The sequence below is a fragment of the Rhinoderma darwinii genome, chromosome 3 (assembly GCF_050947455.1).
Source record: "Rhinoderma darwinii isolate aRhiDar2 chromosome 3, aRhiDar2.hap1, whole genome shotgun sequence".
NCBI lineage: Eukaryota > Metazoa > Chordata > Amphibia > Anura > Rhinodermatidae > Rhinoderma > Rhinoderma darwinii.
Window position 1 is genome coordinate 209,048,571 of NC_134689.1, and position 27,696 is coordinate 209,076,266.

A 27,696-nucleotide genomic window follows, 5' to 3' on the forward strand; every position below is an offset into this window, starting at 1 on the left:
GATTGACGATACTGATTGGATACACACTATATAAACCACTGAATATGTATGTATCACTATGCTTGAGAAAGGTCCCAAGGTGGGACGGAAATGTTGCATTGCCATGTTGGCACAATAAATTTCACTTTTTTTCACCTTTGATCATTGGAGTGCTGCTGAATTTTCTTCTTGGATATGCGTATGGTCTTTGGATCGGGACTATCAGCTGGCACCCTTCATTATTGGAATTTGTACGTTGAAATAGAGTGCTGCCGTTTTTTCTACTGGTGTATATATACACACATATATATACATATATATATATATATATATATATACATATATATATACATATATATATATATATATATATATATATACACATATATATACATATATATATACACACATATATATATATATATATACATATATATATATATATACATACATATATATATATATGTACATATATATATATATGTATACATATATATACACACACACACACACACACACACACACACACACACACACACACAACACCAGTCTGGTCTGTCAGATTACTTTACAAAGGTAAAGGTTTGAGCCAACAAAATGATCTGACAACTTCATATTTGTAGCATGTTAATTTGGTAAAACAACAGTCAAATATTACGGACGTTACAATGCCACTGTATTACGGCCATGTGTAACCAGCCTAACAGTGAGGATTGTGACCCCCTCTATGTGCCAAAACGGAAAGCCCACTTTGGCAGACGTGATTGTCCATGTGGCTATATGGATGATCATTCATTTGAAAATTCGCCATGAAATACTGTGGCCACGTCGTGTCGGCCGCGGCTTCCCACAGCAAAATAATCGGTTTGCTGGGGGTGTTGGTAGTTGCCGCAATGGCTTCTATCTAAAAGGGGTTGTCTCTGATGAGAAATCCCCTTTAAATGCGGAAAAATATGGAATGTATGAAAACAAAAATGTTAATAAACACAGTTACATTTATTCTCTTATCTGTTATGTGCTTTCTGTTTTAGGATGAACTTGTGCAGGTCCAGAACATACCAGTGCAAATTGGCAAAGACATAGAGAGGATTAATCGCAAAACAATGTATGCTGTTTTATTCTAACTTCAACAACATTTACATGCATATAGCATGCAAGCTAACTAAGAACATTTATGACCAGATAGCTATCCAGCCAAGGTCTATAGGCAAGCATTTCTAGCATGGAATGTTCTAGAGGTCACTTGCCCAGGCATTCTCAGACTTGGATGTATGAAGCATTTTCTGAATGTGAACAAACTGGCCTGTGGAGAATTTTCCCATTGTTTAACTTTAGATTTCAGATTCCTCACTCAATGTTAAATATAGTTGCAGCATACATTTTACTGTAAAAGGTATAGCTTTCATTATTTTATCCAGCACTAAATATGCACAAATAATGAGACAATATATCTGTATTAAAAAGTCTGTTATACCTAATGACTATAGCTGTATAGACAAATCCTGTATATGAATAGACAGATTTTATAAGTTTAAATGAATGGTTGTTTCAAGCACACCAATTGCAAACAGAAGCATAGACTCAAGCACAGAGCCATGCAGTCTCCGTAGACAAACATTGGTAGTAGTATGGTTCGTACTGAAGAACTCAGTGACTTTAAACAAGGCACTGTTGTAGGATATTGCCAGGGGCGTAGCTAAAGGCTCATGGGCCCCGATGCAAAGGTCCTTCTTGCCCCCTTCCCCCAAACTTCTCATGGCTGACGGCCCGCAGCTCTCAGCTGCATTGCTGGGACCCCTAAGTGACCCAACGATGCACCACTAGCAGCCAGGGGCGTCACTAAGGTCTTGAAACATATGGGGAAATAGCCCCAATACATATACCCAGCCAAAAAAATGTGTGTGCGTGTATGCATATATGTATATAGGATACAGCATATCTATAGCCCTACGACCCTATAGCTATGGATAGGATTAAACATATAAAACACAAGGAGCGCAGCACTTATAGGCTCATAGCCTTATTTGTAATTCTTTGGGTGCAAGCCTTTAGACCCCGATCCCCGGTTCCATATATAGAAAAACAAAGGAAGGCAGCACTCCAAAGCAGATGGTTTTCAAGTGAAAAATTGCATTTTATTCACCCATTGGCAGTGCAACGTTTCAGCGCCAGCATGGGCCTTTCTCAAGCTTGAGAAAGGCCCATGCTGGGGCTGAAACGTTGCACTACCTATGGATAGGATTAGATACAGTGGCTCAGGAGACAGTATCACACATGATAGGATTAGATACAGTGGCTCAGCAGACAGTATCACACATGATAGGATTAGATAAAGGGCCCAGCTCGCTGTAAAAAAACACAAACACACAAAAAAAACATTAGTAAGGGCCTGTTCACATCACCACTGCCCTTCTGTTGAGGGGTTCCATCGGAGGTTTCTGTCGGGCAACCCCTCAACGGAAAGGCAAACTGAAACCTCAGCTTCCATTTCGCTTACCATTGATCTCAACGGTGACGGAAACGTTGCTAGGGGTTTCCGTTTGTCACTGTTGTGACAGGGTTCTGTTGTTCTCGATGACTGCGCTATTGATTCTGTCAAAACAACGGAACCCTGTCACAACGGTGACAAACGGAAACCTTTAGCAAAGTTTCCGTCACCATTGAAATCAATATTGAGGGAAACAGAAGCTGAGGTTACAGTTTGCTTTTCCATTGAGGGGTTATCCGACGGAAACCTTCAACGGAACCTCTCGATGGGAGGGCAGCGGTGATATGAACACAGCCTAACACATATGGTAGGCTAACATACAGGGCAAAGGTGCATGTGTGATACTGTTTGTTGGACCCTGTATCTAAACCTACCACAAGGTAGGCTTAGATACAGGGTCCAGCAGACAGTAATCTTATACAGTATAAGATTACTGTTTGCTGGGGCCCTGTATCTAAGCCTACCACATGGTAGGCTACCCATTGATGGCCTATCCTCAGGATAGTCCTGACTCCATCCAGGGTCGGGATGTTGTGCGCACATCGCTGTGACGTCAGGACCTCTGCTGCACTCCGGAACCAGGAAGGTAAGTACTGTCAGTTACTATAGCAACAGGGGCCCGTGTAGTTTATTACATCAGCATGTATCTGGACGAGAACCTTTCACCTTTTGTTACCTCTCTCCCCTCATTCCTGAGAGATACTAAGGACACCATTAACAGGATCCAGGAGATCCATGTTACTTCTTCCACACTTATTGCTAGTATTGACGTGGAATCACTTTACACCAATATTCAACATCAATTTGGCCTCACAGCAGTTGCACACTTTCTAGGCACTAAAGGCACCCAATTCCATGCACATAATAAATTTCTACTATCACTACTTCAATTTCTTCTCACTCACAACTACTTCTTATTTGATCGCAAATTTTATCAACAAATAAAAGGAACGGCAATGGGCACTGTCTGTGCACCCACATATGCGAACTTATTCTTGGGTTGGTGGGAAGACACCATAATCTTCACTGACACATTAGCCTCCTACACCTGTCACATCCTCTTCTGGGGGAGATATATCGACGATATTCTCCTCCGGTGGGACGGTGACCTATCTTTATTCCACGAGTTCATGAACATACTCAATACTAATCAGGTGGGTATGAAATTTACCCACTGTATACATGAAAAAGAAATTATTTTTTGGGATTTAAAAATTTCCCTGGATCCTGTTGGTGGTGTCCATACTGATATCTCCAGGAAACCTACATCTACTAACAGCCTTTTACATTGGGAAAGTTACCATCTTCCTGCCCTGAAGAGGGGAATCCCTATTGGGCAGTACCTCCGTGCAAAAAGGAACTGTTCAGACGAACGGTCCTTTCAACTGGAATGTAATAGCCTCTTCTCCAAATTTGTGGCAAGAGGCTATCCCAGAAAGTGGCTGCATAAAGCCTATGCTAGGGCCAGAGCTACCAATAGAAGTGAACTATTATGTGAACGTAAATCTCAAGATGCTCAGCGTATAGCGATCACTGCTAAATCCATGGGATCTACCAGCATTAGATGTATTGGCACGTTTGATGCTGGCTCCCAACAGGTTCGCAAAATTTTACACCGACACTGGCCAATCCTTTTGGCCGATCCGGATCTTCGCGATGCTATTCCCCCTACACCTAGTATCACCTATCGCAGAGGGAGGAACCTACGTGACTACCTGGTCCATAGCCATCATTCCGGACCAAATGTGATGTCAAAATGCTAGCTAAAGTCATCTACTATTGGTTCACACCCATGTGGTCGATGTTCTTTTTGCTATCTCATGCCTACCGTCAAACATTTTACGAATCCATTGGATGGTAGATCGTATCAGATCAGAGAATTTATCAATTGCCAGAGTAAGGGAGTGATCTATATCGCTAAATGCCCTTGTCCTAAATTATATGTCGGCAAGACTATACAGGAATTGAGGAGGAGAATCTCTAAACACCTAAGTACTATTCATCACAAAGAAGACACACCACTCTCTAGGCACGTGCGCTCTGCACATGATGGGGATGTTCGTGCCCTACAATTTTGGGGCATTACCCATATTAAACTCGGCCCTAGAGCAGGTAACTTAGATCGCAGGTTATTACAGGAGGAGGCACGCTGGATCCATCGCTTGGGCTCTCTCAGTCCAGGGGGCCTTAACGAGGGTTTTACTTTTGCAGCGTTTTTGTGACATTTATCTACTATCTGATATGAGCATGTTACTATTTTCTGCCGGTTCTTCCTTTCGTCCCGGTATATGTTTTCTCTTTCTGGGCACCTTTTGTTATAAGCTGTATCACCATCGAGCTAAATCTGACGATGTCTATACCTTTTGCTATTTTTCACTATTCATTGATGTAAATCTAACTTACTGTCTAATATTGGATTGTTACTCAGACTATTTTAGTGACTAGAGCGACGGTTTCCTTTAATTTTATAACTTGGCTCCCACTATAGATTAAATCGATGCCACTATTGTTGGTATCTTATAGTTGGCAGTATACACACATCGTTTATACCCATGCTAAACCACTCCTGCGGTCCACTTTATTGCAGCCATGACTATTAGTGTATGTATTTACAGAATTCCTTTTCTATTGCTGGTCATTTTTTTGACCTAACAATTAAATTTTACCCTAATGATGTTTGCATACATTGTAGTACGCATGCGCCCAGATGTATCTTTCTTTACATCTTTGTAATTACCCAAATTGTTTCTATCTCCGATATATCCTTTATTGCGCATGTGCGCCGGCACCGCATTCATTGGTGGTCTGTTTTTCGCCTGCGATTGGCGCTGCTGACTGTCAATCGGCCGAGTGGAGGCTGCAGCCATGACTATTAGTTTATGTATTTACATAATTCCTTTTCTATTGCTGGTGATATTTTTTTTGACCTAACAATTACATCTTACCCTAATGATGTTTGCATACATTGTAGTACGCATGCGCCCAGATGTATCTTTCTTTACATCTTTGTAACTACCCAAATTGTTTCTATCTCCGATATATCCTTTATTGCGCATGCGCGCCGACACCGCATTCATTGGTGGTCTGTGTTTCGCCTGCTATTGGCGCTGCTGACTGTCAATTAGCCGAGTGGAGGCACGGTCCTCTACTCGTTTTTTGATTGGCTCCCAGCTTATTACAGGCACAGCTGTAGATACTTTTCGGTGTATATATGACTGTGGATTCCGCCGCTCGCTGTCATTAGCCCCGATACCCCTGAAGACGCTATGTCGGTAGCGAAACATGTCGGGGGGGCTCTTTCGAATTTTAATCACTGGTCTTGCTGATCCTCTAGAATTTAACTTACAGAGTGGTGCTGCGGACTGCAGTCGCTAGCGCCTTGCTTCATTGAGTGTTGACACATTGCACTATGCTGATCCTTATCAGCAATGGACCAGGAATTGTAACTTTCATGTAGTCTGTTTTTGGCCGTCTATACCTAATAAAACTTGTGATTTTAATTTCGATAGTTGGGAAACAAGGGCTTTGTTTGCCGGCAGGCACTCTATATATTGTAGTTTATTACATAGGCCCCAGTTACTATAGTAAATTTTCATTGATGTGGTGCGGGGGGCCTTGGGCCCCCCTGGCTTCGGGGCCCGGTCGCAAAAGCGACTGCTGTGACCCCTATAGTTACGCCACTGGATATTGCCTTTACCAGAAGTCCGTTTGTGACATTTCTGATCTAATAGATCTGCCCACGTCAACTGTAAGTGCTAGAATTGTAAATTGGAAGCATCTAGTAGTAACAACAGCTCAGCCATAAGGCAGTAGACCATGCAAACTCACAGAGCAGGGCCCCCGAGAGCTGAAGTGTGTTGCGCATAAAAATCACCTATTGTCCGATGCATCACTCACTACAGGGCTCCGAACTGCCTCTGGAAGAAATATTAGCACAAGAACTGTACGTCGGGAGCTTCATGAGATGGGTTTCCATGGTCAAGCAGCCACGCACAAGACTAAGATCACCATGTACAATGCAAAGCGTCGGCTGGAGTTGTGTAAAGCACGCCGCCAATGGACTCCGGACGATACATGGCATGGCATGGGTTTCCATGACAGAGCAGCTGCATGCATGTCTTAAATCACTAAGCACAATTACAAGTGTTGGATGGAGTGGTGTAAAGCACACCGCCACTGGATTCTGAAGTAGAAATGTGTTTTCTGGAGTGAGGAATCAGGCTTCTCTATCTGGCAGTCTGATGGTTGAATCTAGGTTTGGCGTATGCCAGAGGAACGTTACCTACCGGAATGTATAGTGCATACTGTAAAATTGGTGGATGAGGGATAATGGTCTGGGGTGTTTTTCAGTGTTTGTGCTAGGCCCTTTATTTCCAGTGAAAGGGTAAGACATTTTAGACAATTGTATGCTTCTAACTTTGTGGCAACAGTTTGGAAGAAGCCCTTTCCTGTTTCAGCCTGACTGTGGGTGAGTTTGGTGTGGAGGAGCTCGAGTGACCTGCACAGAGGCCTGACCTAAACCCTATCAAACATCTTTGGGAAGAATTGGAATGCAGATTTGTGAGCCAGATCTTCTCTTCCAATATCAGTGTCTGACCTCACATATTCCCACAGACACACTCCAAAAAATCCTGTGAAAACTTTCCCAGAAGAGTGGAGGCTGTTATGGCCACAGGAGGGGGCCCAACATTGTGTTAACACCCATGCTTTTAGAATGGGATTTCCAAAAAGCTCATATAGATGTTGCTGGTCAGGTGTCCACATACTTTAGCCATATAGTGTATTTTATTTATTCCATTTTTATTATAATGAAATTCAAACATTTATTCCCTTTTGCGCTGTATACATATCATCTTATTAGTTTAGCCCAAAGTACCTAGTGATGGCACCGTTTTGTATCACACATATGCAGAGTAATGCTGGTCTAAGTAACTGGAATCTGCAAAATCATTTTGTTATACATTTGGCACTTGGGTCACCTATAGTTGTATAGGATGTTGTCTGTATTAAGTCCAGATTCAACTCTATTTTATGGATTTATCATGGATTTCTATAATATACAACATCTGGCAGAGCATATTTAAGGTCAGGAAATTAGATATTCCCCAATGTTTAAGTTGCTATGTAAAGAGTGATGTTTAGTACTGAAATTATTTTAGAATTGTTATTACATATTGTATTGTGCCTGAATTCCAGAGAAACCGGAAAGAAAAAGTTGAAGCTGGACGAGCAGTGTCAGGAGTTAAACCACAACCTCAAACAGATAGACAATAAAACCAAAAAGATGTTGGAGGAGAAAGAAGATGTTATGAAGGAATTGGAAGGGAAAAGGTCTTTACTGGAAAATAAAGAACGGGAATTTAATCATCTGACCAAGTTACTGGAGTTTTCCAAGGAAAATGAAGCTGTTGCTCTGGGAGAAAGGTTACTTCACACCTGTTGTTTTTGGTCCTAGTATATTTTTGTATATTATTATCCCTGGATCACTGTCCCATTAAGCAGAGTTATTACAGCTGCATAGAATGTTGTATCTTATTAAATGAAAGAGACAGTGGTGGTACAAGCACTTTCTGCTGTACACCATTGTGCAGTCATATCTATAATCTATTGTTCACATTCATAGTACTCTTTCCAGAGATCACACTATACAGTATAGCAGACCGTGTACTTTTCATCCATTCTCTATTACACTGATTTTCACCTTTGAATTTGTAGGGCAGCTTCAGATCTTAATCTACGTCATGCCATGATAGAGAAGCAGACACAACACGACGCTTTTACTCGTAAACAAAAAGAGAAAGATCGGGATATGCGAAACATCAAGAAATTGGAGCTACAGCTGAAGTCAGCAAACGATGCTCTGATACACACACAGTCTTTATATGACAAGGTTAAAGTAGAGGTATACTATTTTGATTTCAAATTAAGACTTTTTATTTTTCCTATATGCTAATCTTGCTGGTCCAACTGTTCATAACCATTACCCACATATACAAACTGATGATTCACAGACACATTTTGTAGGGGTGTAATAATGGAAGGCATGGTTCTAGGCAAACTGGAGCATTGGACTGGGTGATTATTAATCCTAGGCTTCAAGCGTACCTTCAGTGAAAAATATAAACTTCACAGTGCTCTTAGATCCTCATGTGCAATTGTGGAGCCTTTCCATTCAAAGCTCAGTTGTTTGTGCTGCCCACCTCTAACTGAAAGTTAGCATTGTCTGCTATGTTACAGATACAGTGGAGCTGCAGCCCGGTCACGGTCATTTATCTATAAGCTTGCTAGCTTACATTACTCTTGCTACTCCTTCCCTCTCCCCTGTTAGTACACTCCAACACACAGCTTGAAGCAGTGCCAAGGCTGCTGTAATCACAGAGCTTTATTAACTAGCAAGTTGTTTCTGCAGGTACACACAGCTAGTAATTCCCTAATTGGATGAGATATTAAAGTTATTTTAGATCTCTCTCTCTCTCTTTATCCTATCTATCTATCTATCTATCTATCTATCTATCTATCTATCTATCTATCTATCTATCTATCTATCTATCTATCTATCTATCTATCTATCCTACTCAGCTCGTAAATTTTTTGCAGCTTGTAGCCTGCAAGTGAACGTAGCTAATAAAAAGCTAGATCAGTAATTTTTTAATTCTAGATGAGAAACTTGGATTTGCACACCAAGGTGCATATCATAAAAGGTTTTTTAGTGGATCACTAGAGGTTGACTTTGAACTGCCAAAAAAGTGATTCCAGCAATCTGTTTTCAACTGCAGGGATTTTAAAGATGACAGCTCTCCTGATGTGTCTGTTTTAGTAAATTCCCCATGATATAACAATTCTGGATCATCTTTTAGAACTTCCTTATTCCTTTTGTAAATGTATGAATAATTTGACAAGTGGGTGTTACCATCCCCTTTGTCATGGGGGGGGGGGGGTTGTCTCTACACGGTCTGACATTCAGAGTCAACCAGCACAGATGCCCAGTTGTGAATTTAGGCCTTATTCACAAGAGCGTGTCCAATTTGCATCCTCAACAATACTACCCGTTTTTTCATCCATATGAATGTCTGTGTGGTTTCCGTGTGTCATCCATTTTTCTTGTTTGTCTTTTTCCTCTGTAAGTACTTCCTGGTTTCACTTTTCTTTTCTTCATTTCTTTAGCAACAGATTTGTCGAAAACGTTTTTTTTTTTTTATTTCCCACATACCCATAGATTTTAATGGGTGAATCCAGTGCACAATAACGGACCAGAATAGGGTGTGCTGTGAGTTTCTCTCATAGGACAAATGCTCCGTTTAAAAAAAATTAATTGTGAATATCTCCATTGACTTGTATGGGTCAGTGTGCTGTACGTGGTTAAAAACGAACAGCACACTGATGAGAAATACCTTTTGTGTGAATAAGGCCTTATTCATCATACATTTCCAATTGGAATAACAATTTTAAGAAAAGGATCCCCAGAAATGTTATTTTATTTAGAATAGAAGCATTTACTATGACAAGTCAGTAGAGATAACAGGCCCTCTTTGAATTGTGCAGGTTCTCAGTCAATACATTGCACTCGTTTTTAAACAGGACATATTTGCTGATGAATGTATATTAGGGTATATGTGCATGTTTATGCTGCTACTATAGCTGTTTCTTCATTTTCGTTTTTCTCAGGAAATGTATGGAATCTATTGTAAATAACTAATATAACTTTTTTCATTGCTTTTATTTCTTGTAGACAGACATTTTCCCGAAAGATGATGGCTCACTTTTAGAAAAGAGGAAGGAATTACGCAAGGAAGTTGAAACACTTAAAAGGCAATTTTCACAACAGGTTGGCACATATATTTTATATTAAATAGTTTACTGTTGCATTTTAGTGAAATTTCCTACATTGAGACACTTAAGGTCTAGTGGGACTAGAAGAAAAAGTTAACTAGAATTAAATAAACTCTTAAATAAGATCTGTCACTAGTTTAGTAATGCCCTATCTCCTCTCCTAGCTAATCTAATAGGTGCTGTCATGCTGATAATGTAAGTGAAAATTGTGTCCCAAAAAGTTTATTATTTTAAAAGTTCTGAGCTGTTTTCTAAATATGCAAATGAGGCTATACTTGACTAGTGGGTGTCAACACCAACGATTCTCCTGAGGTGGAGCTACGTCACAGCCTCTGATGCTGTCCTATCAGCATGAAGCTGCTTCACACAGTGTGAGAGACTGAGGCTGGAGAGAAGGGGGATCACTTCAAACAGCCATATCTCCGACTGTGGACCACCTAGAACAGTGGTTCTGGTAGCATATGAAACAACCAGAGATATCACCTGTTGTAAACACAGTCAGGAATGGTAGCTGTATACTATAAGATCATACTGTGTTGCTGGGCAGGGAAGGGGGAGAAGCTGTATGCTGATTGGACAGTGTCATACAGAAAACATTACACCGCCCAGAGTAAAAAGAATGAGTAACCTCCCATTTGGCAAGTATACCCAAATTAGCATATTTAGAAAAATGCTCATAACTTTGCAAATAACAAAAGTGTTTGAAAAAAACTTACACTGTAGTTATCAGCATGACAGGGCATATAAGATTAGTTAGGAGATAGGGCATTAACTGGTTCCCGACCGCTGGCTGTATATTTACGGCCTGCGGTCAGGGTCCTTAAAACCCGAGCCATAGACTTTTTACGGCTCGGGTTTTAACTTGCTGCCCGCGCGATCGGGCAGCTGAATGTCGGGTCTCCGGCTGTCAGTGACTGCCGGGGACCCTGAGGAGAGGATAGAAGCAGCTTTCACTGCTTCTGTCTTCTCCGATGTGTTTTTACACAGCGTTCAATGAACGCTGTGTATAGGAATAGAGGCAGCGGCGCTGTCTCTATTCCTCCCGGTGATCATGTGACAGGTCACATGATCGCCGGGTCCCGTTAGTGACAGACTGCTGCTGGGTCTTACAAGACCCAGCACAGCCCTATTAGTGACAATCGTCACTATGAGAGGGCTGATTTCCCCTGTAACTGGGGCTGCTGTGCAGCTCCAGTTACAGTGGAAAAGATGGTGTAAAAGAAAGAAAAAATATATATAAAGTTCCCCAAAGGTCTTTTTTGACCTTTGAGGGACAGACCATAGTAATAAAAAAATAATAAAGTAAAGTGCAAAAAAAAATTAAATAATAAATACACATAAAATACCCACCCCAAAAAAAACATGTTTCCCCCGCCAATCATTGTTGTAACGCTAGCGCTGACCCAATTACCCTAATATAGACATGTAATATATTAAAATTTACGGTAGACAATGACGATCACAAATAAAAGGTCTATTTTAGGTTAAAACTATGTTATTACACCAAAAAAATAGCTGAAACGTAAAAAAGCTTATTTTTTTACTATTATTTTCAAACTTTATGAATAAAAATTCTAAAATCGCAAAAAAGGTGTGTATAAAAACGATAAAAAATGAAACCTGCATTGCCTACGGAAAAAACGTCGCAAAAATCACGTCGTTAGCCCAACAAATAAAAACGTTATAGCCATTTAACTAACAAGTGCTAAAAATGGCTAAACGGTGTCTGGTCCTGAAGGCACAAAATAGCCCGGTCCTGAACTGGTTAATAAACTAGTGACAGAGCCTCTTTAAATAAACTAATAAATGCACACTTTTTATTAAGATTTAGAAAGATAAAAATATATATAATAAAACATACATATTTGGTATTCCTGTAACAACCTGCACTATACACTGTATAGTGCAGTCTGATATTTTTTTGCAAATACTGAACAAATGTAAAAATATAGCAGTATTTCTTTTTTATGTATTTAGCCATTAAAAATAATTTAAATTTAGTGTCAAATTATATGTACCCCCAAATAACCTATAAAATATTTGAAACTCATACAGAAAAAAAAGTTACATTTGATGCTGGCATTGTTCATACTAGTCGTCTTTCACTTCCCCCTAATGTAGCAAACACTAACGGAGGTAGAGGCACACATATTGGTACAATGTATAGCTGACGAACAACAACTTGTAAAGGAACAGGGAGAATGCCGGGAAGAGCTGGTCAACTTAACTCGTCTGGTGCAAATCAAAGCCGATGAGAGAGAGCAAAAGTCAAGAGATTTTGTAAAAGCTCAAGTAAGTCATCTTTATAAAATGCTTGCAATATTATCATATTAATACTAAATAAGTTTCACAACTCACTAAGGCCACGTTCAGACATGGTGAAATTGCCTCGCATTTGAGTTGTGGATTCTGCACCGCAAATCCACAGCAATTTAAAGTACAATACATGTGAAAGATCTTTTAAACAATATGCGGCAAAATATTTCATTTGTAAGGCCCCCTGCACATGGCCGTAGCCGTGTGCATGGTCTGTGATTAGAGGCACGGACAGCTGCAGACTGTCACACGCTTTTGCGGGCCGTGCTTCAATTATAAAGTATGGGAGCACGGTCCGCAAAATCCAAAATTCGGACGTCCTATTTTTTGCGGGTCATTTCTGCGGCCCGGACACTTACCCATAAATATACGGGAAGGTGTCCGTGGGCCATAGAAATTAATGGATTCGTATTTTGATGCACAATTACGGATCTGTAATTGCGGATCAATGTTACGGTCGTGTGCATGGGGCCTTGATGTCATGTTCTTTATGTTACTTGACAGCACGACATATACTCACTTTATGAACAGCACATTTGCTCTTACAATTATCGGAAATGTCTTTATGTAGAGATCACTGATCTGTGTAAGAACATCCATTCCTTCTTTCACTTTCTTGTCATTGAACCTATCATCTACCTTTGCTGGGTCTGTAACTTCACACACATTAGGCTAGAATCACACATGCAGTTTTGGTGCAGTTTTTGATGCAGTTTTTTTTGCTAAAGCCAAGTGTGGATCCATCAGAAAGGAAATGTATAAGGGCTGATGTACACGACCGTTTTTTTCTTCAGTGCTCTATTTGCGCATAGCATACGAAACAATTCATTCCTATGGGGCCATGCACACATCAGTTTTTTTGCCGATCCATGTGTCCATTTTCTAAAATTCTAAAACACGTCCTATTTTTGTCTGTGTTTACGGTCCGCCTCACCTATTCTAGTGTATGGGTCTGCAAAAAACAAACAAACAAACAAACAAACGGACAGCACACGGAAGCCACAAGGATGCAGGTTTTGCTGTCTGCATAAACGGAAACGGTCATGTGCATGATGCCTAAGTCCTTCCATTATACTTCCAATTCCTTTTGAATCCACTCCTGTCATTGGCTCAAAAATACTACACCATAAATCCAGCCTTAGGGTATGTTCACACACCAGGGTACGCTGCAGTTTTTCTGCCACAGAAAATCTGCAGTGGTATCTAAAAAAAACAAATAGTGCATTTTTGCTGTACATATTGTTGCGGAAATGCTACGAATGCCAGCGTTTCCAGGAATTTAAATACATGTGATGTGATTTATTTACCCATGTAGATAAATACATTTTGTATTTATTTACATGGTTAAATAAATCACATCACATGTATTTAAATTCCTGGAGTGCTGCAATCTTTTCTTCTATTTTGTACTTTCTAAAAGAAGGATATTTTATGTGTGAGGATAGATAGAGAATTAATTTATTAATTAAAAGATGAATACAATGTATTTATAAAATCTGTAAAAGTTCCAGTATTCACCAATGTACTTCATTACAAACAGCAACGTTACCGACAAGTTCTGCAGGAAATTAAAGGACGAGATCTAATTATTGGAGAGCACAAGAAGAAAAACCAAGAAGTTCAGAAAAGGTAAAAATCTAAAATAACAAATATTATAGGATTAATTTCCTCTAATAAAATGATAGCATATCGCATGGATGCCATCACTTTCCCATCTGTGGGGTCTGATCTCTGGGGCACCCACAGATGCAGAGAATGAGGTTGTGGCCCCTTTACTCCTTTTACCTGCACAGTGGTGATCCCGGTCACCCTCTGTACAGGGAACTGCCGGACGACCCCATTCATTTGAATGGGGCCATGCTGCAGTGCTCCACAAAGCTAGTAGCTGGGATGCTGCTGTACAGGGAAACCTTTGACAGGGACAGTGTTAAACCAGTGCTGCAGCCCCTTCATTATCAGGATCAGTGGCGATCCCAAAGGTCAGACCGCCATTACTTTGTGAGTTGGGGGAAATCCCTTTAACAATACCGTCATACATTCCAACATTCCATTGCTAAAAAAAAAAGAGGTCATGCAGAAAAGCTGGACAAAATGTAATTATATGCCATTCAAAAATATTAAAACCAAATGCAGTTAAATATATTTTTTCAAGGAATTATTATTAGACCTATTAGGCCTCATTCACACGGCCGATTTTGACCCGTTTTGCATCTGTTTTTTTCCCTGTCCGTTTTAAAATCGGATGAATTTCATTTAAATTTGTTGCCACACACAGCCCTCTGTAGATAATGCCACAGCCCCCTGTAGGTAATGCCACCCAGCCCCCTGCAGGTAATGCCACCCAGCCGCCTGCAGGTAATGCCACACAGCCACCGTCAGGTAATGCCACCCAGTCCCCTGTATGTAATGCCACCCAGCCCTCTGCAGGTAATGCCACCCAGCTCCCGGCTTCTAATGCCACTGAGCCCCCTGTATGTAATGCCACCCAGCCCTCTGCAGGTAATGCCACCCAGCCCCCTGCAGGTAATGCCACCTAGCCCCTGGCAGGTAATGCCACCCAGCCCCATGTATTTAATGCCACCCAGCCCTCTGCAGGTAATGCCACCCAGCCCCCGGCAGGTAATGCCACCCAGCCCCTGTATGTAATTCTACCCAGCCCTCTGCAGGTAATGCCACCCAGCTCCCTGTATGTAATACCACCCAGCCCCCTGCAGCTAATGCCACCCAGCCCCCTGCAGCTAATGCCACCCAGCTCCCTGTAGGTAAAGCCACCCAGCTCCCTGTATGTAATGCCACCAAGTCCCCTGTAGGTAATGCCACACAGCCCCCTGTAGGTTGCACCCATCCCCGCTCTTCCAGGAGAAGTCACTGACTTCAATGTCCATATATGGACAGTGTAGTCACTGACCTCCTGTAGAGGAATCCACGGCCACAGGGTCGGGGATTCCGCTTCAGAAGTGAGTGATGTCACTGTGTCCATATATGGACAGTGTAGTCACTCACTTCTCCTGTAGCAGAATCCCCAATCCCCGGCCGGGGATTGGGGATTCCGACTCCTACAGGGAGCAAAAACAGACCCTCCTCCTCCTCACATGCACTATGAGGAGGAGGAGAGAGCGCGAGCGATGGAAGACACGGCCGTCACTCGGGACACATTCTGGTGATGGCCGTGTATTACCCGGCCCCATAGACTTCTATGGGAGCCGGGCGGCCGGGTAAACGGCCGAAAATAGGGCATGTCCCATTTTTTGACGGCCAGGTTTCCCGGGCTGTCAAAAAATCGTTCGTGTGAATAGCCCCATTAGGGGTCTATTGTTCCTACTGCTGCCGTGTGACAGCCGTTTCATGAACGGCCGTCACCTGGCCGGGAAACCCTATTGTGTGAATAAGGGCTTAATGTTAAAGAGGTATTCTGGTCTCAGCAGATAAATGTTATTTTTTGGGGGGAATTTAGCAACTTTCTGCACCAGTTTTCTGGTGTTAAAAAAAAGTTGCAAAGGCAACAACAGTTGCAATTTGCAGAAGAAATTGAGGTAGAAGTTAGTGAAATGGGCGTGGCCTGTCACAACCTGACAAACTTACTCTAATTTACAACAGAAGCTGGCATGAATTTTAGCGGTCTACACCAGCTGCTAGAATTTCTTTCTGGCGCACAGATGGGCGAAGACGCAATAAATTTATCGAATCTCACTCCAGCGGCATTCATTCTTAGACTGGCGTATGAAATGCCAGTCTATGTAAATCTGCCCCTTTGTAAAATTAAGAATTATACCATTTTCCAAAATATCAGTTTCTCACAGTTTTCAAGATCTTTGCTTGCAGTCATTCAATGGGAACCTTCATTGTTTACTTCCAGAGATAAGTATTTGTCCATGGTCATGTGATGGACACACAGGTGCTCAGATCATTATAAGACACAGCTCTGATAATTGTACTGTAACCGGTCCTGCACCTTTATGTCCATCACATGACCACAACCACTGGAAGTAAACAATGAAAGTTCCCAATGATTGACTGCAAGCAGAGATTCTGAAAACTGTAAGATTATGATACAAAACGTATATTGGAAAATTGTATGACTTTTCATTATACAAAAAAATAAAATTTATTTTCTGAAACCGAAATGGCTCTTTAATGGGAAATATTGGGAAAAATGGGAAAGTTGTTTAATACAATACGCTAAATATTGAATTCCCAAAACATCGAATAGACAGGAACATATATTCCAAGACTAGAGTTCATAGAATTTTTTTTTTAAAAGAAGTATGGACGGTTTTAAAACTTTCTAGGATAATGTTCAGGATTTGGGTAGTAACATTTACGAATATTATATAAACAGGGTTATTTGGGTGTCCATTTCATATTTTGATGCAAGTAATGGTCAGGAAAAAGTGGAAAACAAAGGACATCAGATATTTTTCTTGTTAGCAGTTAAGAATTTATTTGAAACAATTAGATTCATTAAAATTATACCTCCTATTAATACATTTTAAAAGGTTGATCTTTTTGGGACTATTCGGGTAGATTTGATTCTACACCAGTAATTTGGATGTTTTAGATGGTTAGAATAATTCTTTTATATTTGGTGATCAACAGGATGGAAGGGTTGGCCTTTTTACTCAGTATTGGTCAGGGAAGAGCTGGGTGAGAAGCAATATATTCTTGCATATCTATATATTAATGTAACATTCTCACTGTATGGCAGCGGAAAATCAAGAAATATTTTTTTAAAGGAATATAGGAAAGGTGGTCTCAGTGTTGAGACAGTTGGATAGGCAGAAGTTGCAGTCACAACTGAGCCTTTAGGGCATGTTCACACACAGCAAATTTGTTGCAGAACTTTCTGCAACTGATAAATCCATTCCATACATGTGAATGTATCACTGAATTATAGATTAAAGGGGTTGTCCACTATCAGACAGATCTGTGGGGTTCCGACACCCGGACCCTGCTCTGATCAGCTGGTCCGGTGCCTCAGGGCATCGGACGTCCATGCCGGAAGCAATTGGCTCCAGTCAGGGAATAGCACTTGAGTTGCAGTACTGCAGCTCTGCTCATAATCAAATAAATAGTAGTAGAGTTGCAGTTCTGCAGCACGGCCGATATGCAATGTACGGAGCCAACTGCTTCCGGCTCCGTACATTGCATACTGTGGAATGACATCCGGATCCCCCAGGCCACCGGAGCAGCTGATCTGTGCAAGGGTCAGGGTGTCGGACCCCTAGAGATCATATACTGATGACCTATATGATGGATAGGTCATCAGTTGTCCGGTAGTGGACAACCTCTTTAAGTATATCCACTTGTACCACAAAACAGATCACTGACTGAATGTGAATATAGCGAGGGGAACTAAAAATTTACTTTTATTCTATATATGTATATATTAAAATAAATTGGGTTTAGTGACATCCACCACAAACAACTGGTCATGCTCATCAGACCAGCTACCTATAGCACTATCTGACCCTGTGTAGACAGGCATAAAAGACCAAAGAATTGAGTATAGAGAGGTTGTAGATGGAAAAAAAGTAGAGAGCCTTTACCTAAGTAACCCTATGATGTTCTGGGTATACTGGCTAACTCTACCAAATTATTTGATATAGCCTCTCTATATTACCTGGTAACTGACTACACCCCTTAATATGAACACCGATTGGTAATGTTCACATTAACAATAGTATCTATAATTAGTCCATTATCTCATCTTATAGATCTGTTATCTTACGCGTTTCACCCCCAAGCATTTGGAGAATCCTCAGGAGATCTATGTGGATATTAAGAGCAGTAAAAACTCCTGTTAATAGATAATAAAGTAGATGAAGAGCAGTGACAACTGCTTTGCCAAAGCACTGATGGTGGACTCCAGCACCGTGATGTTAAGATGCCGACTATTTAAGGATTCAGCCACACCCCGCCTCACCTCCGGATAGTGTCACAACCTCCTTTGATTGGAGGACAACTCCAAGGGCCTCCACGTCATGATGGAGACCCAGGGGCATCTGAAAACATCCTGATGATATACTGAAAAGGAGGACATATCCCTAATCAGCGTACATCTCATGTTTAACCCACTACATACCTAGGCAGAGTACATAGCAGCGCTACCATCATGCGCTGCCAGAAGGCTAGATGGCTTTACTCATTATGCTACTTTGTGATGTCCCGACATAAATATGTTAAAGAGAGTGAAATTGATGTGTGACCAAAATACATAGTTCATCACAGCATCTCCCCCTGGATATAGGCACTAGGCTAACGTACAACAAAATGCAGATAAACTAATCCTGCATTAGCGATCCAATCACCCCCTAATCTAAACTACTGATATAATAGATCCTTTCTGTTAGTATGAAACAAGGAGATAATCCAATTTGTTACTTAATTTGGATATAAAAGACTAATATCTGTATAACACAGTACAGCCAAACCAAAAATTAGCCAAAAATGTCCCCAGCAGGTTAATTGCGTCAAACACTAAAAAAAACACAAAAAAAACAAATGTGCCGAAGCACAATAAACGCTATTCCCAACTACCAATAGAATGATTGAATTGAAAATAAGATATAACCTTTGATAGTCAAGTTAAAAGAACCACAATGAAAACGTACAACATATAGTGGATTAAAAGTTGCACAAAGTCGGCTAGCACACGATTTAAATGAGGTATACGTGACTGTAACACAGGTGTATGTCTCATAGACACAATGTGACTGTCAAGATCAGCAGCTGCAGACTGCTGTATCATCCACTGTGTAGCACTGGAATTAAAGTGTGGTTACTAGCCATACAATGATCATTAAAATTACGATAGCCACCCCAACCCCCCCCCCCCCCCCCCCCGACATATTTTGCTGCAGAAGAAGCGTCCTGAGGGTATAAATTGGGGCTAAAAACATTCAAAAACTGCACCAAAAACTGCATGGTGTGGATATAGGTAAAAAAAATGCAAAAAACACAAAAAATGCACCAAAGGTAAATATACAATGCATGGTGTGAATATAGGTTAAAAAAAATGCAGTGATAAATTTTAATCAGGCATCAGCTATATAAACCTATACCCATATAGGCTATACGGGTATAAACAACTACTCAATGAATGGCCCAAATGAGATAGAATCATTCAGACCCCATGGTATAACACTCCTCAATCTGAAGATCCACTGGGCTTCCTTACATAGCAGCCAGTTGTCAATATTGCCACGGCTTTGAGATGGACACTTTTTTTAATGCCCTTGAATCTCAAACAGTTGGGCGCCGCACCATGGCGTTGCCAAACAAGTTTTGACAAGGGGCGGTCCTCTTCCCTATTGATGTTACCTGTCACGATGTGGGGTGTGGACCCACTGGGCCATACAGGTAAAGTACAGAGTCTATAGTTCAGAGAGGATACCTGAGGCAATGTAGACAGTAGCAAGGCAGGCACGGCTGGGACCAGACGACAGGTAGACTTCAGGCGTGGCGTAGCAGAACAGGAACGCAGCACAGCACGGCAACAGCTCAACACGGCACTATAGCACGGGAACAGGATACAGGAACAGGGAACACTAGGGAGCTGGAAGACGCTAGGGGACCATTAGCATGAAAAACTTTGGGTAACAAACAACGCTCCGGCAAGCAACAAGAGGGCAGAGCCCCTTTTATAGCCCAGAGCATTCTGGGCTAGATTGCAGACTTCCTGCAATTATGCGCGCACTTGCCTTTTAAGGCCGCGCACGCGCGGGCGCGTGCACTCTCTGGAGACAGTCTCGATATCCGGAAGTGAGTGCCGGCGCCTCACAGGAGGACAGCGCTGCAAGCAACTCGGATGTCCATGGCCATGGCCATTGATGGGTAAGTCAGAACGACGGGCCGTGGCCATAGACGTTGCATTACCTATGTGGTCCAGAATTCACCATCTAAATTCTCTGATCGTTTGCCCACATGGTTTTTGGGACTAGGGCATGTTGCCAGATAGACCATCTCCATTGTCTTACAATTGATGAGTTCTCGATTGGTATACACCATCCCTATTGTCGCAATTTCGAAAGACCTACCAGTATAGATATGCCAGCAAGCCTTGCACGAACCGTATCTAAATGTGCCACATATTCTGGTGCGGTTTAGCCAGGTACCTGTCGCATTAAAGGAAAGATGATCTTTCAGGTTATGACTTCTGCGATATGTTATCGCTGTTTGGGTGTCACCAATTCCTGCAGATCAGGGTCCAGTTACAAAACACCCCAAAATGTCTTGAGAACCTCTACCAGCTGACTGCATCTGTGGTCAAAGGTGCCAATCATGCGTATGTTATTAGGGCCCTTTTCACGGACCCGTGGTGACAGCAACTTAGTTCTATTAGCTGCCACTGCATGAGGTCGAGCACCATCCAAAATATGGTTTGGGTAACCTCGTCTCCTGAAACGCCCCTTCAAGTCATCCGCTTTCACATAAAAGTTCAATAGGGAGGAACAGTTTCTTTGTATGCAAAGGTACTGTCCCTTTGATATTCCTCTTTTTAAAGGAAAAGGATGATGACTGCCCCAGGCCAGGAGTTTATTAGTAGCCGTAGTTTTTCTATAAACGCTACTCGACAGATTACCTATGTCATCAATAGAAATCCACAGATCCAAGAAGGATATGCTGTTAGGGTCGTTTTCTGCAGTAAAACAGGCCCAATTGATTATGGTTCAGGGCCACCATGAATTCTGAGAAACTCTCTTGTGCTAGTCCATAGGATAAGGATGTCATCGATGTATCTCAGTGGGAGTGCTACCGACTACATCCATTCCTCCATGTCATCCACAAGCTCTTCCCACAAGCCCAGTAGCAAATTTGCATACAAAGGGGCTGCGGGACTCCCCATCGCAGTGTACCTGAGCTGGTGGTAGTAGCGCCCATCAAAGGTAAAAGCTCTCTTCTTTTTTCATCAACAACCTCTCTATAATCAATTGTTTTATCTCATTCCGGTCTTACATGCCTGCCCAGTAAATTTGTTTGTGGTGGATGTCACTAAACACAATTTATTTTACTATATTGAATAAAAGTTAATTTTTAGTTCCTATCAATCACTATATTCATGTATATACATGTGAATAGGGTTGTTTCTCAGCAGGTGCCTGGATTTCTGCAAGAAATTTCTGCAACAAATTACCTCATGTGAATATACCCTTAAACTTAAGCACCATGCAGCCACCATGCAGTGGGCACTACAATAGAGCAATATAACCTCACTATTTGATTTACTAACTTCATTTGTATTGTGTAAATAGCCACTTTACAATGGACATCATTTCGTCTAGGCTGCGGAGTCCAGGTATACATATTGCATTGTGGTCAGTGAATTCAATTCTTCACATGTTAGTAAGCTGCACCATTGTTTTTTTTGTGTTTTATTAATAGTAATTTTTACCAATTTATAATTATTCTTATTCTAAAAAAAAGAGATATCAAACATTATTTCTGAGGACATCACCCACATTGCCAGGCACTGCAGCTCTTGAAAGCTGGTCAATTTAACTAACATTTTGCTGACCCTGAATTTAATCAGGTTTTTCGTTTTTGTTTTGCCCCCTGACTTCTCCCTTCTGTAAAAATAAAATAGCCAACATGCAAATGCCAAGTCTACCAAAGTTCCGGGTAAATGTGGTTAAATTAGGATCTTTGCATTGAGGAATGATTGGTATGTTTTTAAATGTTTTCAGCCTAAAAAATAAAACTATTTTTCATGTTATAGACTAACAGAATTTGCCAAGATGTATGACATTATCCGCAATGAAAGGAACAAGTGTGTCAGTCTCATTCAGATGGCTACCCAGCGAGCAGCAGAACTACGCGAGAAGATCAAAATCTATGGAAATGAGATGGAAATACTAAGAACCAATGTTTCAAGCAAAGAAAGGTCCGTGTAGTATAATAAGATACACAGAAATGATGAACTGACTGGCTGAAAGCACATCTCAGATTGCTGAAATTGCAACAGTTATGAGCATTTGGATTTTATTTTTTTTAAATAGACCCGTTCTACAATCTTTCACTGAAAGCAAGATGGGATTCAGAAATTATTTCTAAATATTTTTCTCTTTATGTTGTATGTATGTCCATAAGTGATCTATCATAAGAAACGTGCTTACCGTGCATGATATTTTACTTATGTCTGATATTAAAGGAGGAGTTCCTCTTTTTATGAAAGAACATTAAAATTGTGATCATATTGGAGTACAATATTTCTCCTTCCTTTCTGTAATGGCCACTATAAACAGAAGACTACCTATCTGATTGGTTTCTAGTGACATTTCTCCTGCTTGTCTTCCTTGGTGTAACTACATTGTCAGTATTGCACTTGCACAATTACATGCGATCTGTTCACATTGACCTGAACATTATGACCAGATATGGTCTGGAATAGGTGATCTTGTGAACATATTATCGACAATGTAACTACATTGTCAGTATTGCACTTGCACAATTACATGCGATCTGTTCACATTGACCTGAACATTATGACCAGATATGGTCTGGAATAGGTGATCTTGTGAACATATTATCGACAATGCTTAGCCAGCATTGCTATTGTAATGTAAAAAGGAAGAAAATTCTAATGCTCAGGTACCAAAATGTCTACTACTTAGTGGTTATTACTCATTGGTACAGATTTGTCCTCCCTACTTTCTCTCTAAATTCAACAAAACCGAGATGTGTGGCGCCGGATGTTAAATATGTAAAAAAAAATTGTATACCTCTGATAGATGCCATCCATCGCCCATTAACTCCCATTTAAAAAAAACCTTATAAGTCACAGCCATCCAATAAACAAGCGTGCATGTATACGGTACAGTAGGTCAAAGAAGAGGAAATATTGTAGCATGGTGGTGTATCACTTATCAAACACATGGGCACATTTATAGTGTTATAAGAACGGCTCTTTTCAATGGAAGAGTGGGTCGTTGGTGCAAATTTTGCCTAATTTATCCAGATGGCACATGATACTTAATGCATTTTGGTAAAATTACATACTAGATGCACGTGTGCAAATTTTATACAACCCCCTGCCTCTCATATATATATATATATAGATCCTCTTTTGTAATAAAGAACGAATTTTTTTGCCAGTTTCGGTGAGTGCCTCGATCATTCCTCTACTATACATATATCCAGCTTTTTGTGCTATTCTTTCGAAGAGCAACTCCGTGGCAATTTACCTGCAATCATCCAACAGTAAGCAAGCCATATTTCAACTCCTATTCCGACTGTGCGGTTTTGGCAGTGCCAGCCTCTTTCCTTCTTCCCATTTTTTATATATATATATATATATATATATATATATATATATATATATATATATATATATATGCACACTAGTATTTTGAGCCAAAAATGTTGCATGTCCATAATAAACATAGCAAGGTGTTTGAAAAAAATAAAAAAAGATGCATTTAATCTGCTATACATGTCACAGAAGAAGATTAAAAATAGCACAAATTCCTCATAAACATGGGACACGTTACTTGCAATCCAAATATGTCCCGTCTGTGCTCTCTGGTAGAGGTATCAAGCATGGTAACAACTTGATAACATCACTGGGCTTAACCTGCAAGCTACAGTGTCACTACAATACTTTAATGTATCTTAGGTCTAAAAGTAAGTAAACAAAAAACAATCAAACTATAAAAGAAAAAGGTGATAAATAAGATGGGTAGCAGTTCTACTATTGTGTATTGGAGTTTCATCACAGCCTTCTCCAGCTAAAGAATGCTGAATATTTATACATATATGAAAATACAAATCAGCAGGAACAATAACGGATTTTCCATTTCACAAACAACCTATGCAGGAATGCGAACTCTGAAGCTTAAAAAGCACGGCACATGAATTAAAAGGAAAGATGAACTGATAAAAAAATTATTTATTTACAAATGCTTTGTGATCTAAAAAAATGGCATGAACCCTGGTTCCTCCAGATAGAGACGATATCTTACTGATCTATATTCCAGTAGTTGATTACAACTCTGGGATTTTGGATCTATGCAGGTTTATAATGTTACTATAATAAAGGGTGTGTATTGTGTTCTTTATAAAGACCGGTAATAAAACAAAATGACTGAATGTGTTTTCTATTATAGGCAGCTCCAAAAGGCCATGTTAAAGCAGACCAACAACCATATGATACGGGATAGTCTCCAGAAGGATGTCAGTAGGGTTAGCCTTCATCTGCAAGAGGTGAAAGAAAAGAGGGAACAGCAGAAAATGGAAATTGGGAGACTCACCAATATGATTAACCAGGCAGAGGAAGAAATGGTTGGTCTTCGCAAGAAGTATGAATCGGCTGTACAGAACAGGAATGAAAGGTGAGGTTGGGAGAGTCTTATTTGTGCATCGGTCTTTTTACAAGAAGATCTAAAAATGTGTAGTCTATTATGCTTTGGAAAATGGACGTGTGATATTGATACGTAGTCTTGTCCTCCAGCAATGATTAGGTAGTTTTTCAATTACGAAAACTACCATATGCTTCATACATTGCTTCTCATTGATCACAATTCCCAACTGATAGAGAGCGATCCTTTATGCTGTTGAATTTATTCACATTTCTTTCTCCTGTTATTGCCGTGTTTGACCATATGCCGAGTGCAAATTGTAGATTTACTGCTATTATTTGCACCATTGCAACCATTTATCTCTAATTATTTTGAAGTAAATAAAGTAACTTTGCAAATATTGTTGGACAAAAAATATCATGTTTGGTGTATACAGCTCCTATGCAGACCTATATGCAGCTGGTTGACGCAGCAGCGATACCTTCTACACCTTAGTAGGTTTTACACACTGCATGTTCTATATCCCTGAGGAGACTTGTCAGTAGCATTTTGGAACAGAAATCAGTTGCACAACCATTTCAGTACGAGAGGGTAAGGTTGGAGGAGACACAGACTAGAACACAAAGAATGGAGGGGAAAAGAGAGGAGTATTCCTTACAGGGAACGGCCACGGAGCTCTGATCTTGCAGCTCTACTAGCAGGTACAGCAGAAAAAGAAGTACCTATATTTTCCCATTTTAAAAGTACGAGTGCCACTATTTTGAAAACAGTAAGGGCATGTTCACACGTGGCGGAATTGCTGTGGAATTCCGCTGCGGTCAGACCGCACTGGAAATCCGTAGCAGACAGTTTGTCCATTGGTTTCCACACCTTTTTAGTTATCTTCGTGCAGACGTTGCTGACAACTCCGCTGCGGACCATAGGCTGCGGTGCGGAATTTGGTGTCCGCAGCAAACATTGGCTGTTGCGGACTTGTGGCGAAATGTCTCCATTGACTTGAATGGAGTTGCAAAATTACGCAATGAAATCCGCAGATGTTATGTGTGTTGCGTTGCGGATTGCTTTCACAAACAGGATATTTCATCATTCTGGCTGGACCTATATGTTTCGAGGTCTATAGCCAGACTGAGATGGAATGTTTTAAAAGAGAGCATTAAGTACTCTTCACCTGAATCCGCAACGACTAATCCGCAGCAATTTACTGCACATTTGAGGCAAAAGCGCAAAGGAATCTGCAACGCAGATTATGTGCGGCATTGATGCGGACAGTGACAGCAGAAATACGCCACGTCTGAACATGCCCGAACGCTGGCCAATATTCCAGAAGTATTAAAATGGACAAAAGTGGATATATGTGACAATGAATCATTGATCAAGCATCATCATATGTGGTGTCTAGAGACATGAAATACTAAATTCAAGAGCTCATCAGTTGGGCAGCTATTTGATGTCGCTATACACTAATATGCGGTGCATGGTAAAGGACTAGCTGTCTGCATCTATCGCATCTAATTTTTATTTTTTTTTAACACCCCACAGTTTAAAAAAATTGCCCCACCCAAAAAATAAAACACACAAGCAACAGCTTTGTTTGGAAACAAAAAACATAAAATAATAATTCAAACCGTTTCAGCAGATCTAATAACCTTTAAAGGCTATGGACACCTGTGAACCTTTTTAAAAAAATAAAATAAAACAATGTATTATAGTGTTTAATACAACTTTTGAATTGTTTTTTATTAAAAGATTTGTAACTTTTTTGAGATACCGCTTCTATATATCCTGGACACATAGAAGCTGTATCTTGAGCTGAAACCTGAAATCAGTCAGGTCAGTGGGACTGACGGCTTGGATGACAGCGGATCCTGCGTGTCTCTGACACGCAGGATCCAGCTGTTATCAATCACGTCTAAGTTATGAACTTATATGTGATCGATAACAGGTGGATCCGACCCGTTGTCACCGAAGCCGTCAATCCCGCTGACCTGACAGATTTGGGTTTCAATGCAAGATACAACTTCTATGTATCCAGGATATATCGAACCTGTATCTCACTAAGTAAAAAAAGATTTTAATAAAAAACAATTACAAAGTTGCACTAAACATTAATATTTTTTTTATTTTTTTTACTAAAACAATCTACAAAGGTTTTCATAGCCTTTAAAGTGTTTCTGTCACCTATTGCCACAGACATTTACAAGTGTATGAGATTGACTCCCATTAAAAAAATGTTTTATTGATATAAACAGGGGAGTCCAGTTAATTGAGCGAGAGGAAGAAGTCTGCATCTTTTATGAGAAGATAAATACTCAGGAAATGCTGCTAAGAAATGGTGATGTGGAGATGATGGCACTGGATGAGAAGATTCGCTTCCTGAAGATGCAGGCCACGGAAGGGAAAAGGCAAATTGAACAAATCATAACAGAGTTGCCAAATAAGAAGGCCCTGGAGTCAGATCTTACAACACTTCAAATCCAGGTCAGACCTATTATCTGTCAATTTGTCATGAACCTGATTTTCTAAATGTGTGGGATCCAAATGTTTTCTTTTTCTTGGCAAAAACTGGAGCAGATCCCAGCAAAGTAGGAAAGAACCCAAAGTAAAAAAACCTTGGATTTCTGGATTCCACATTAACCACAGAGACAGACGTTTGGACGTACTATTACATCCTTATTGAGGTGTTTGGAAATATGCAGCTGACGTCTCGCTGCCATGGTCATGATCAGAAGGAACTACCATCCCGGCCGTTTAACCTCTTAGATGCCATGGTTAGGTGACCACTTTATCTAA

General features: G+C 40.6%; 1 protein-coding gene across 1 annotated transcript in view; it reads left to right on the top strand.

The window, feature by feature from the left end:
* Positions 1-27,696, top strand: part of CCDC146 (coiled-coil domain containing 146) — a 123,913-nt gene that overhangs the window by 84,897 nt on the left and 11,320 nt on the right. The window contains exons 7-15 of the mRNA XM_075857330.1: positions 1,011-1,084; positions 7,664-7,891; positions 8,183-8,369; positions 10,197-10,292; positions 12,419-12,589; positions 14,154-14,242; positions 22,329-22,493; positions 24,715-24,939; positions 27,156-27,384. Coding sequence (XP_075713445.1) covers positions 1,011-1,084; positions 7,664-7,891; positions 8,183-8,369; positions 10,197-10,292; positions 12,419-12,589; positions 14,154-14,242; positions 22,329-22,493; positions 24,715-24,939; positions 27,156-27,384 — 1,464 coding nt within the window. The remainder of the gene's footprint in view (positions 1-1,010; positions 1,085-7,663; positions 7,892-8,182; positions 8,370-10,196; positions 10,293-12,418; positions 12,590-14,153; positions 14,243-22,328; positions 22,494-24,714; positions 24,940-27,155; positions 27,385-27,696) is intronic.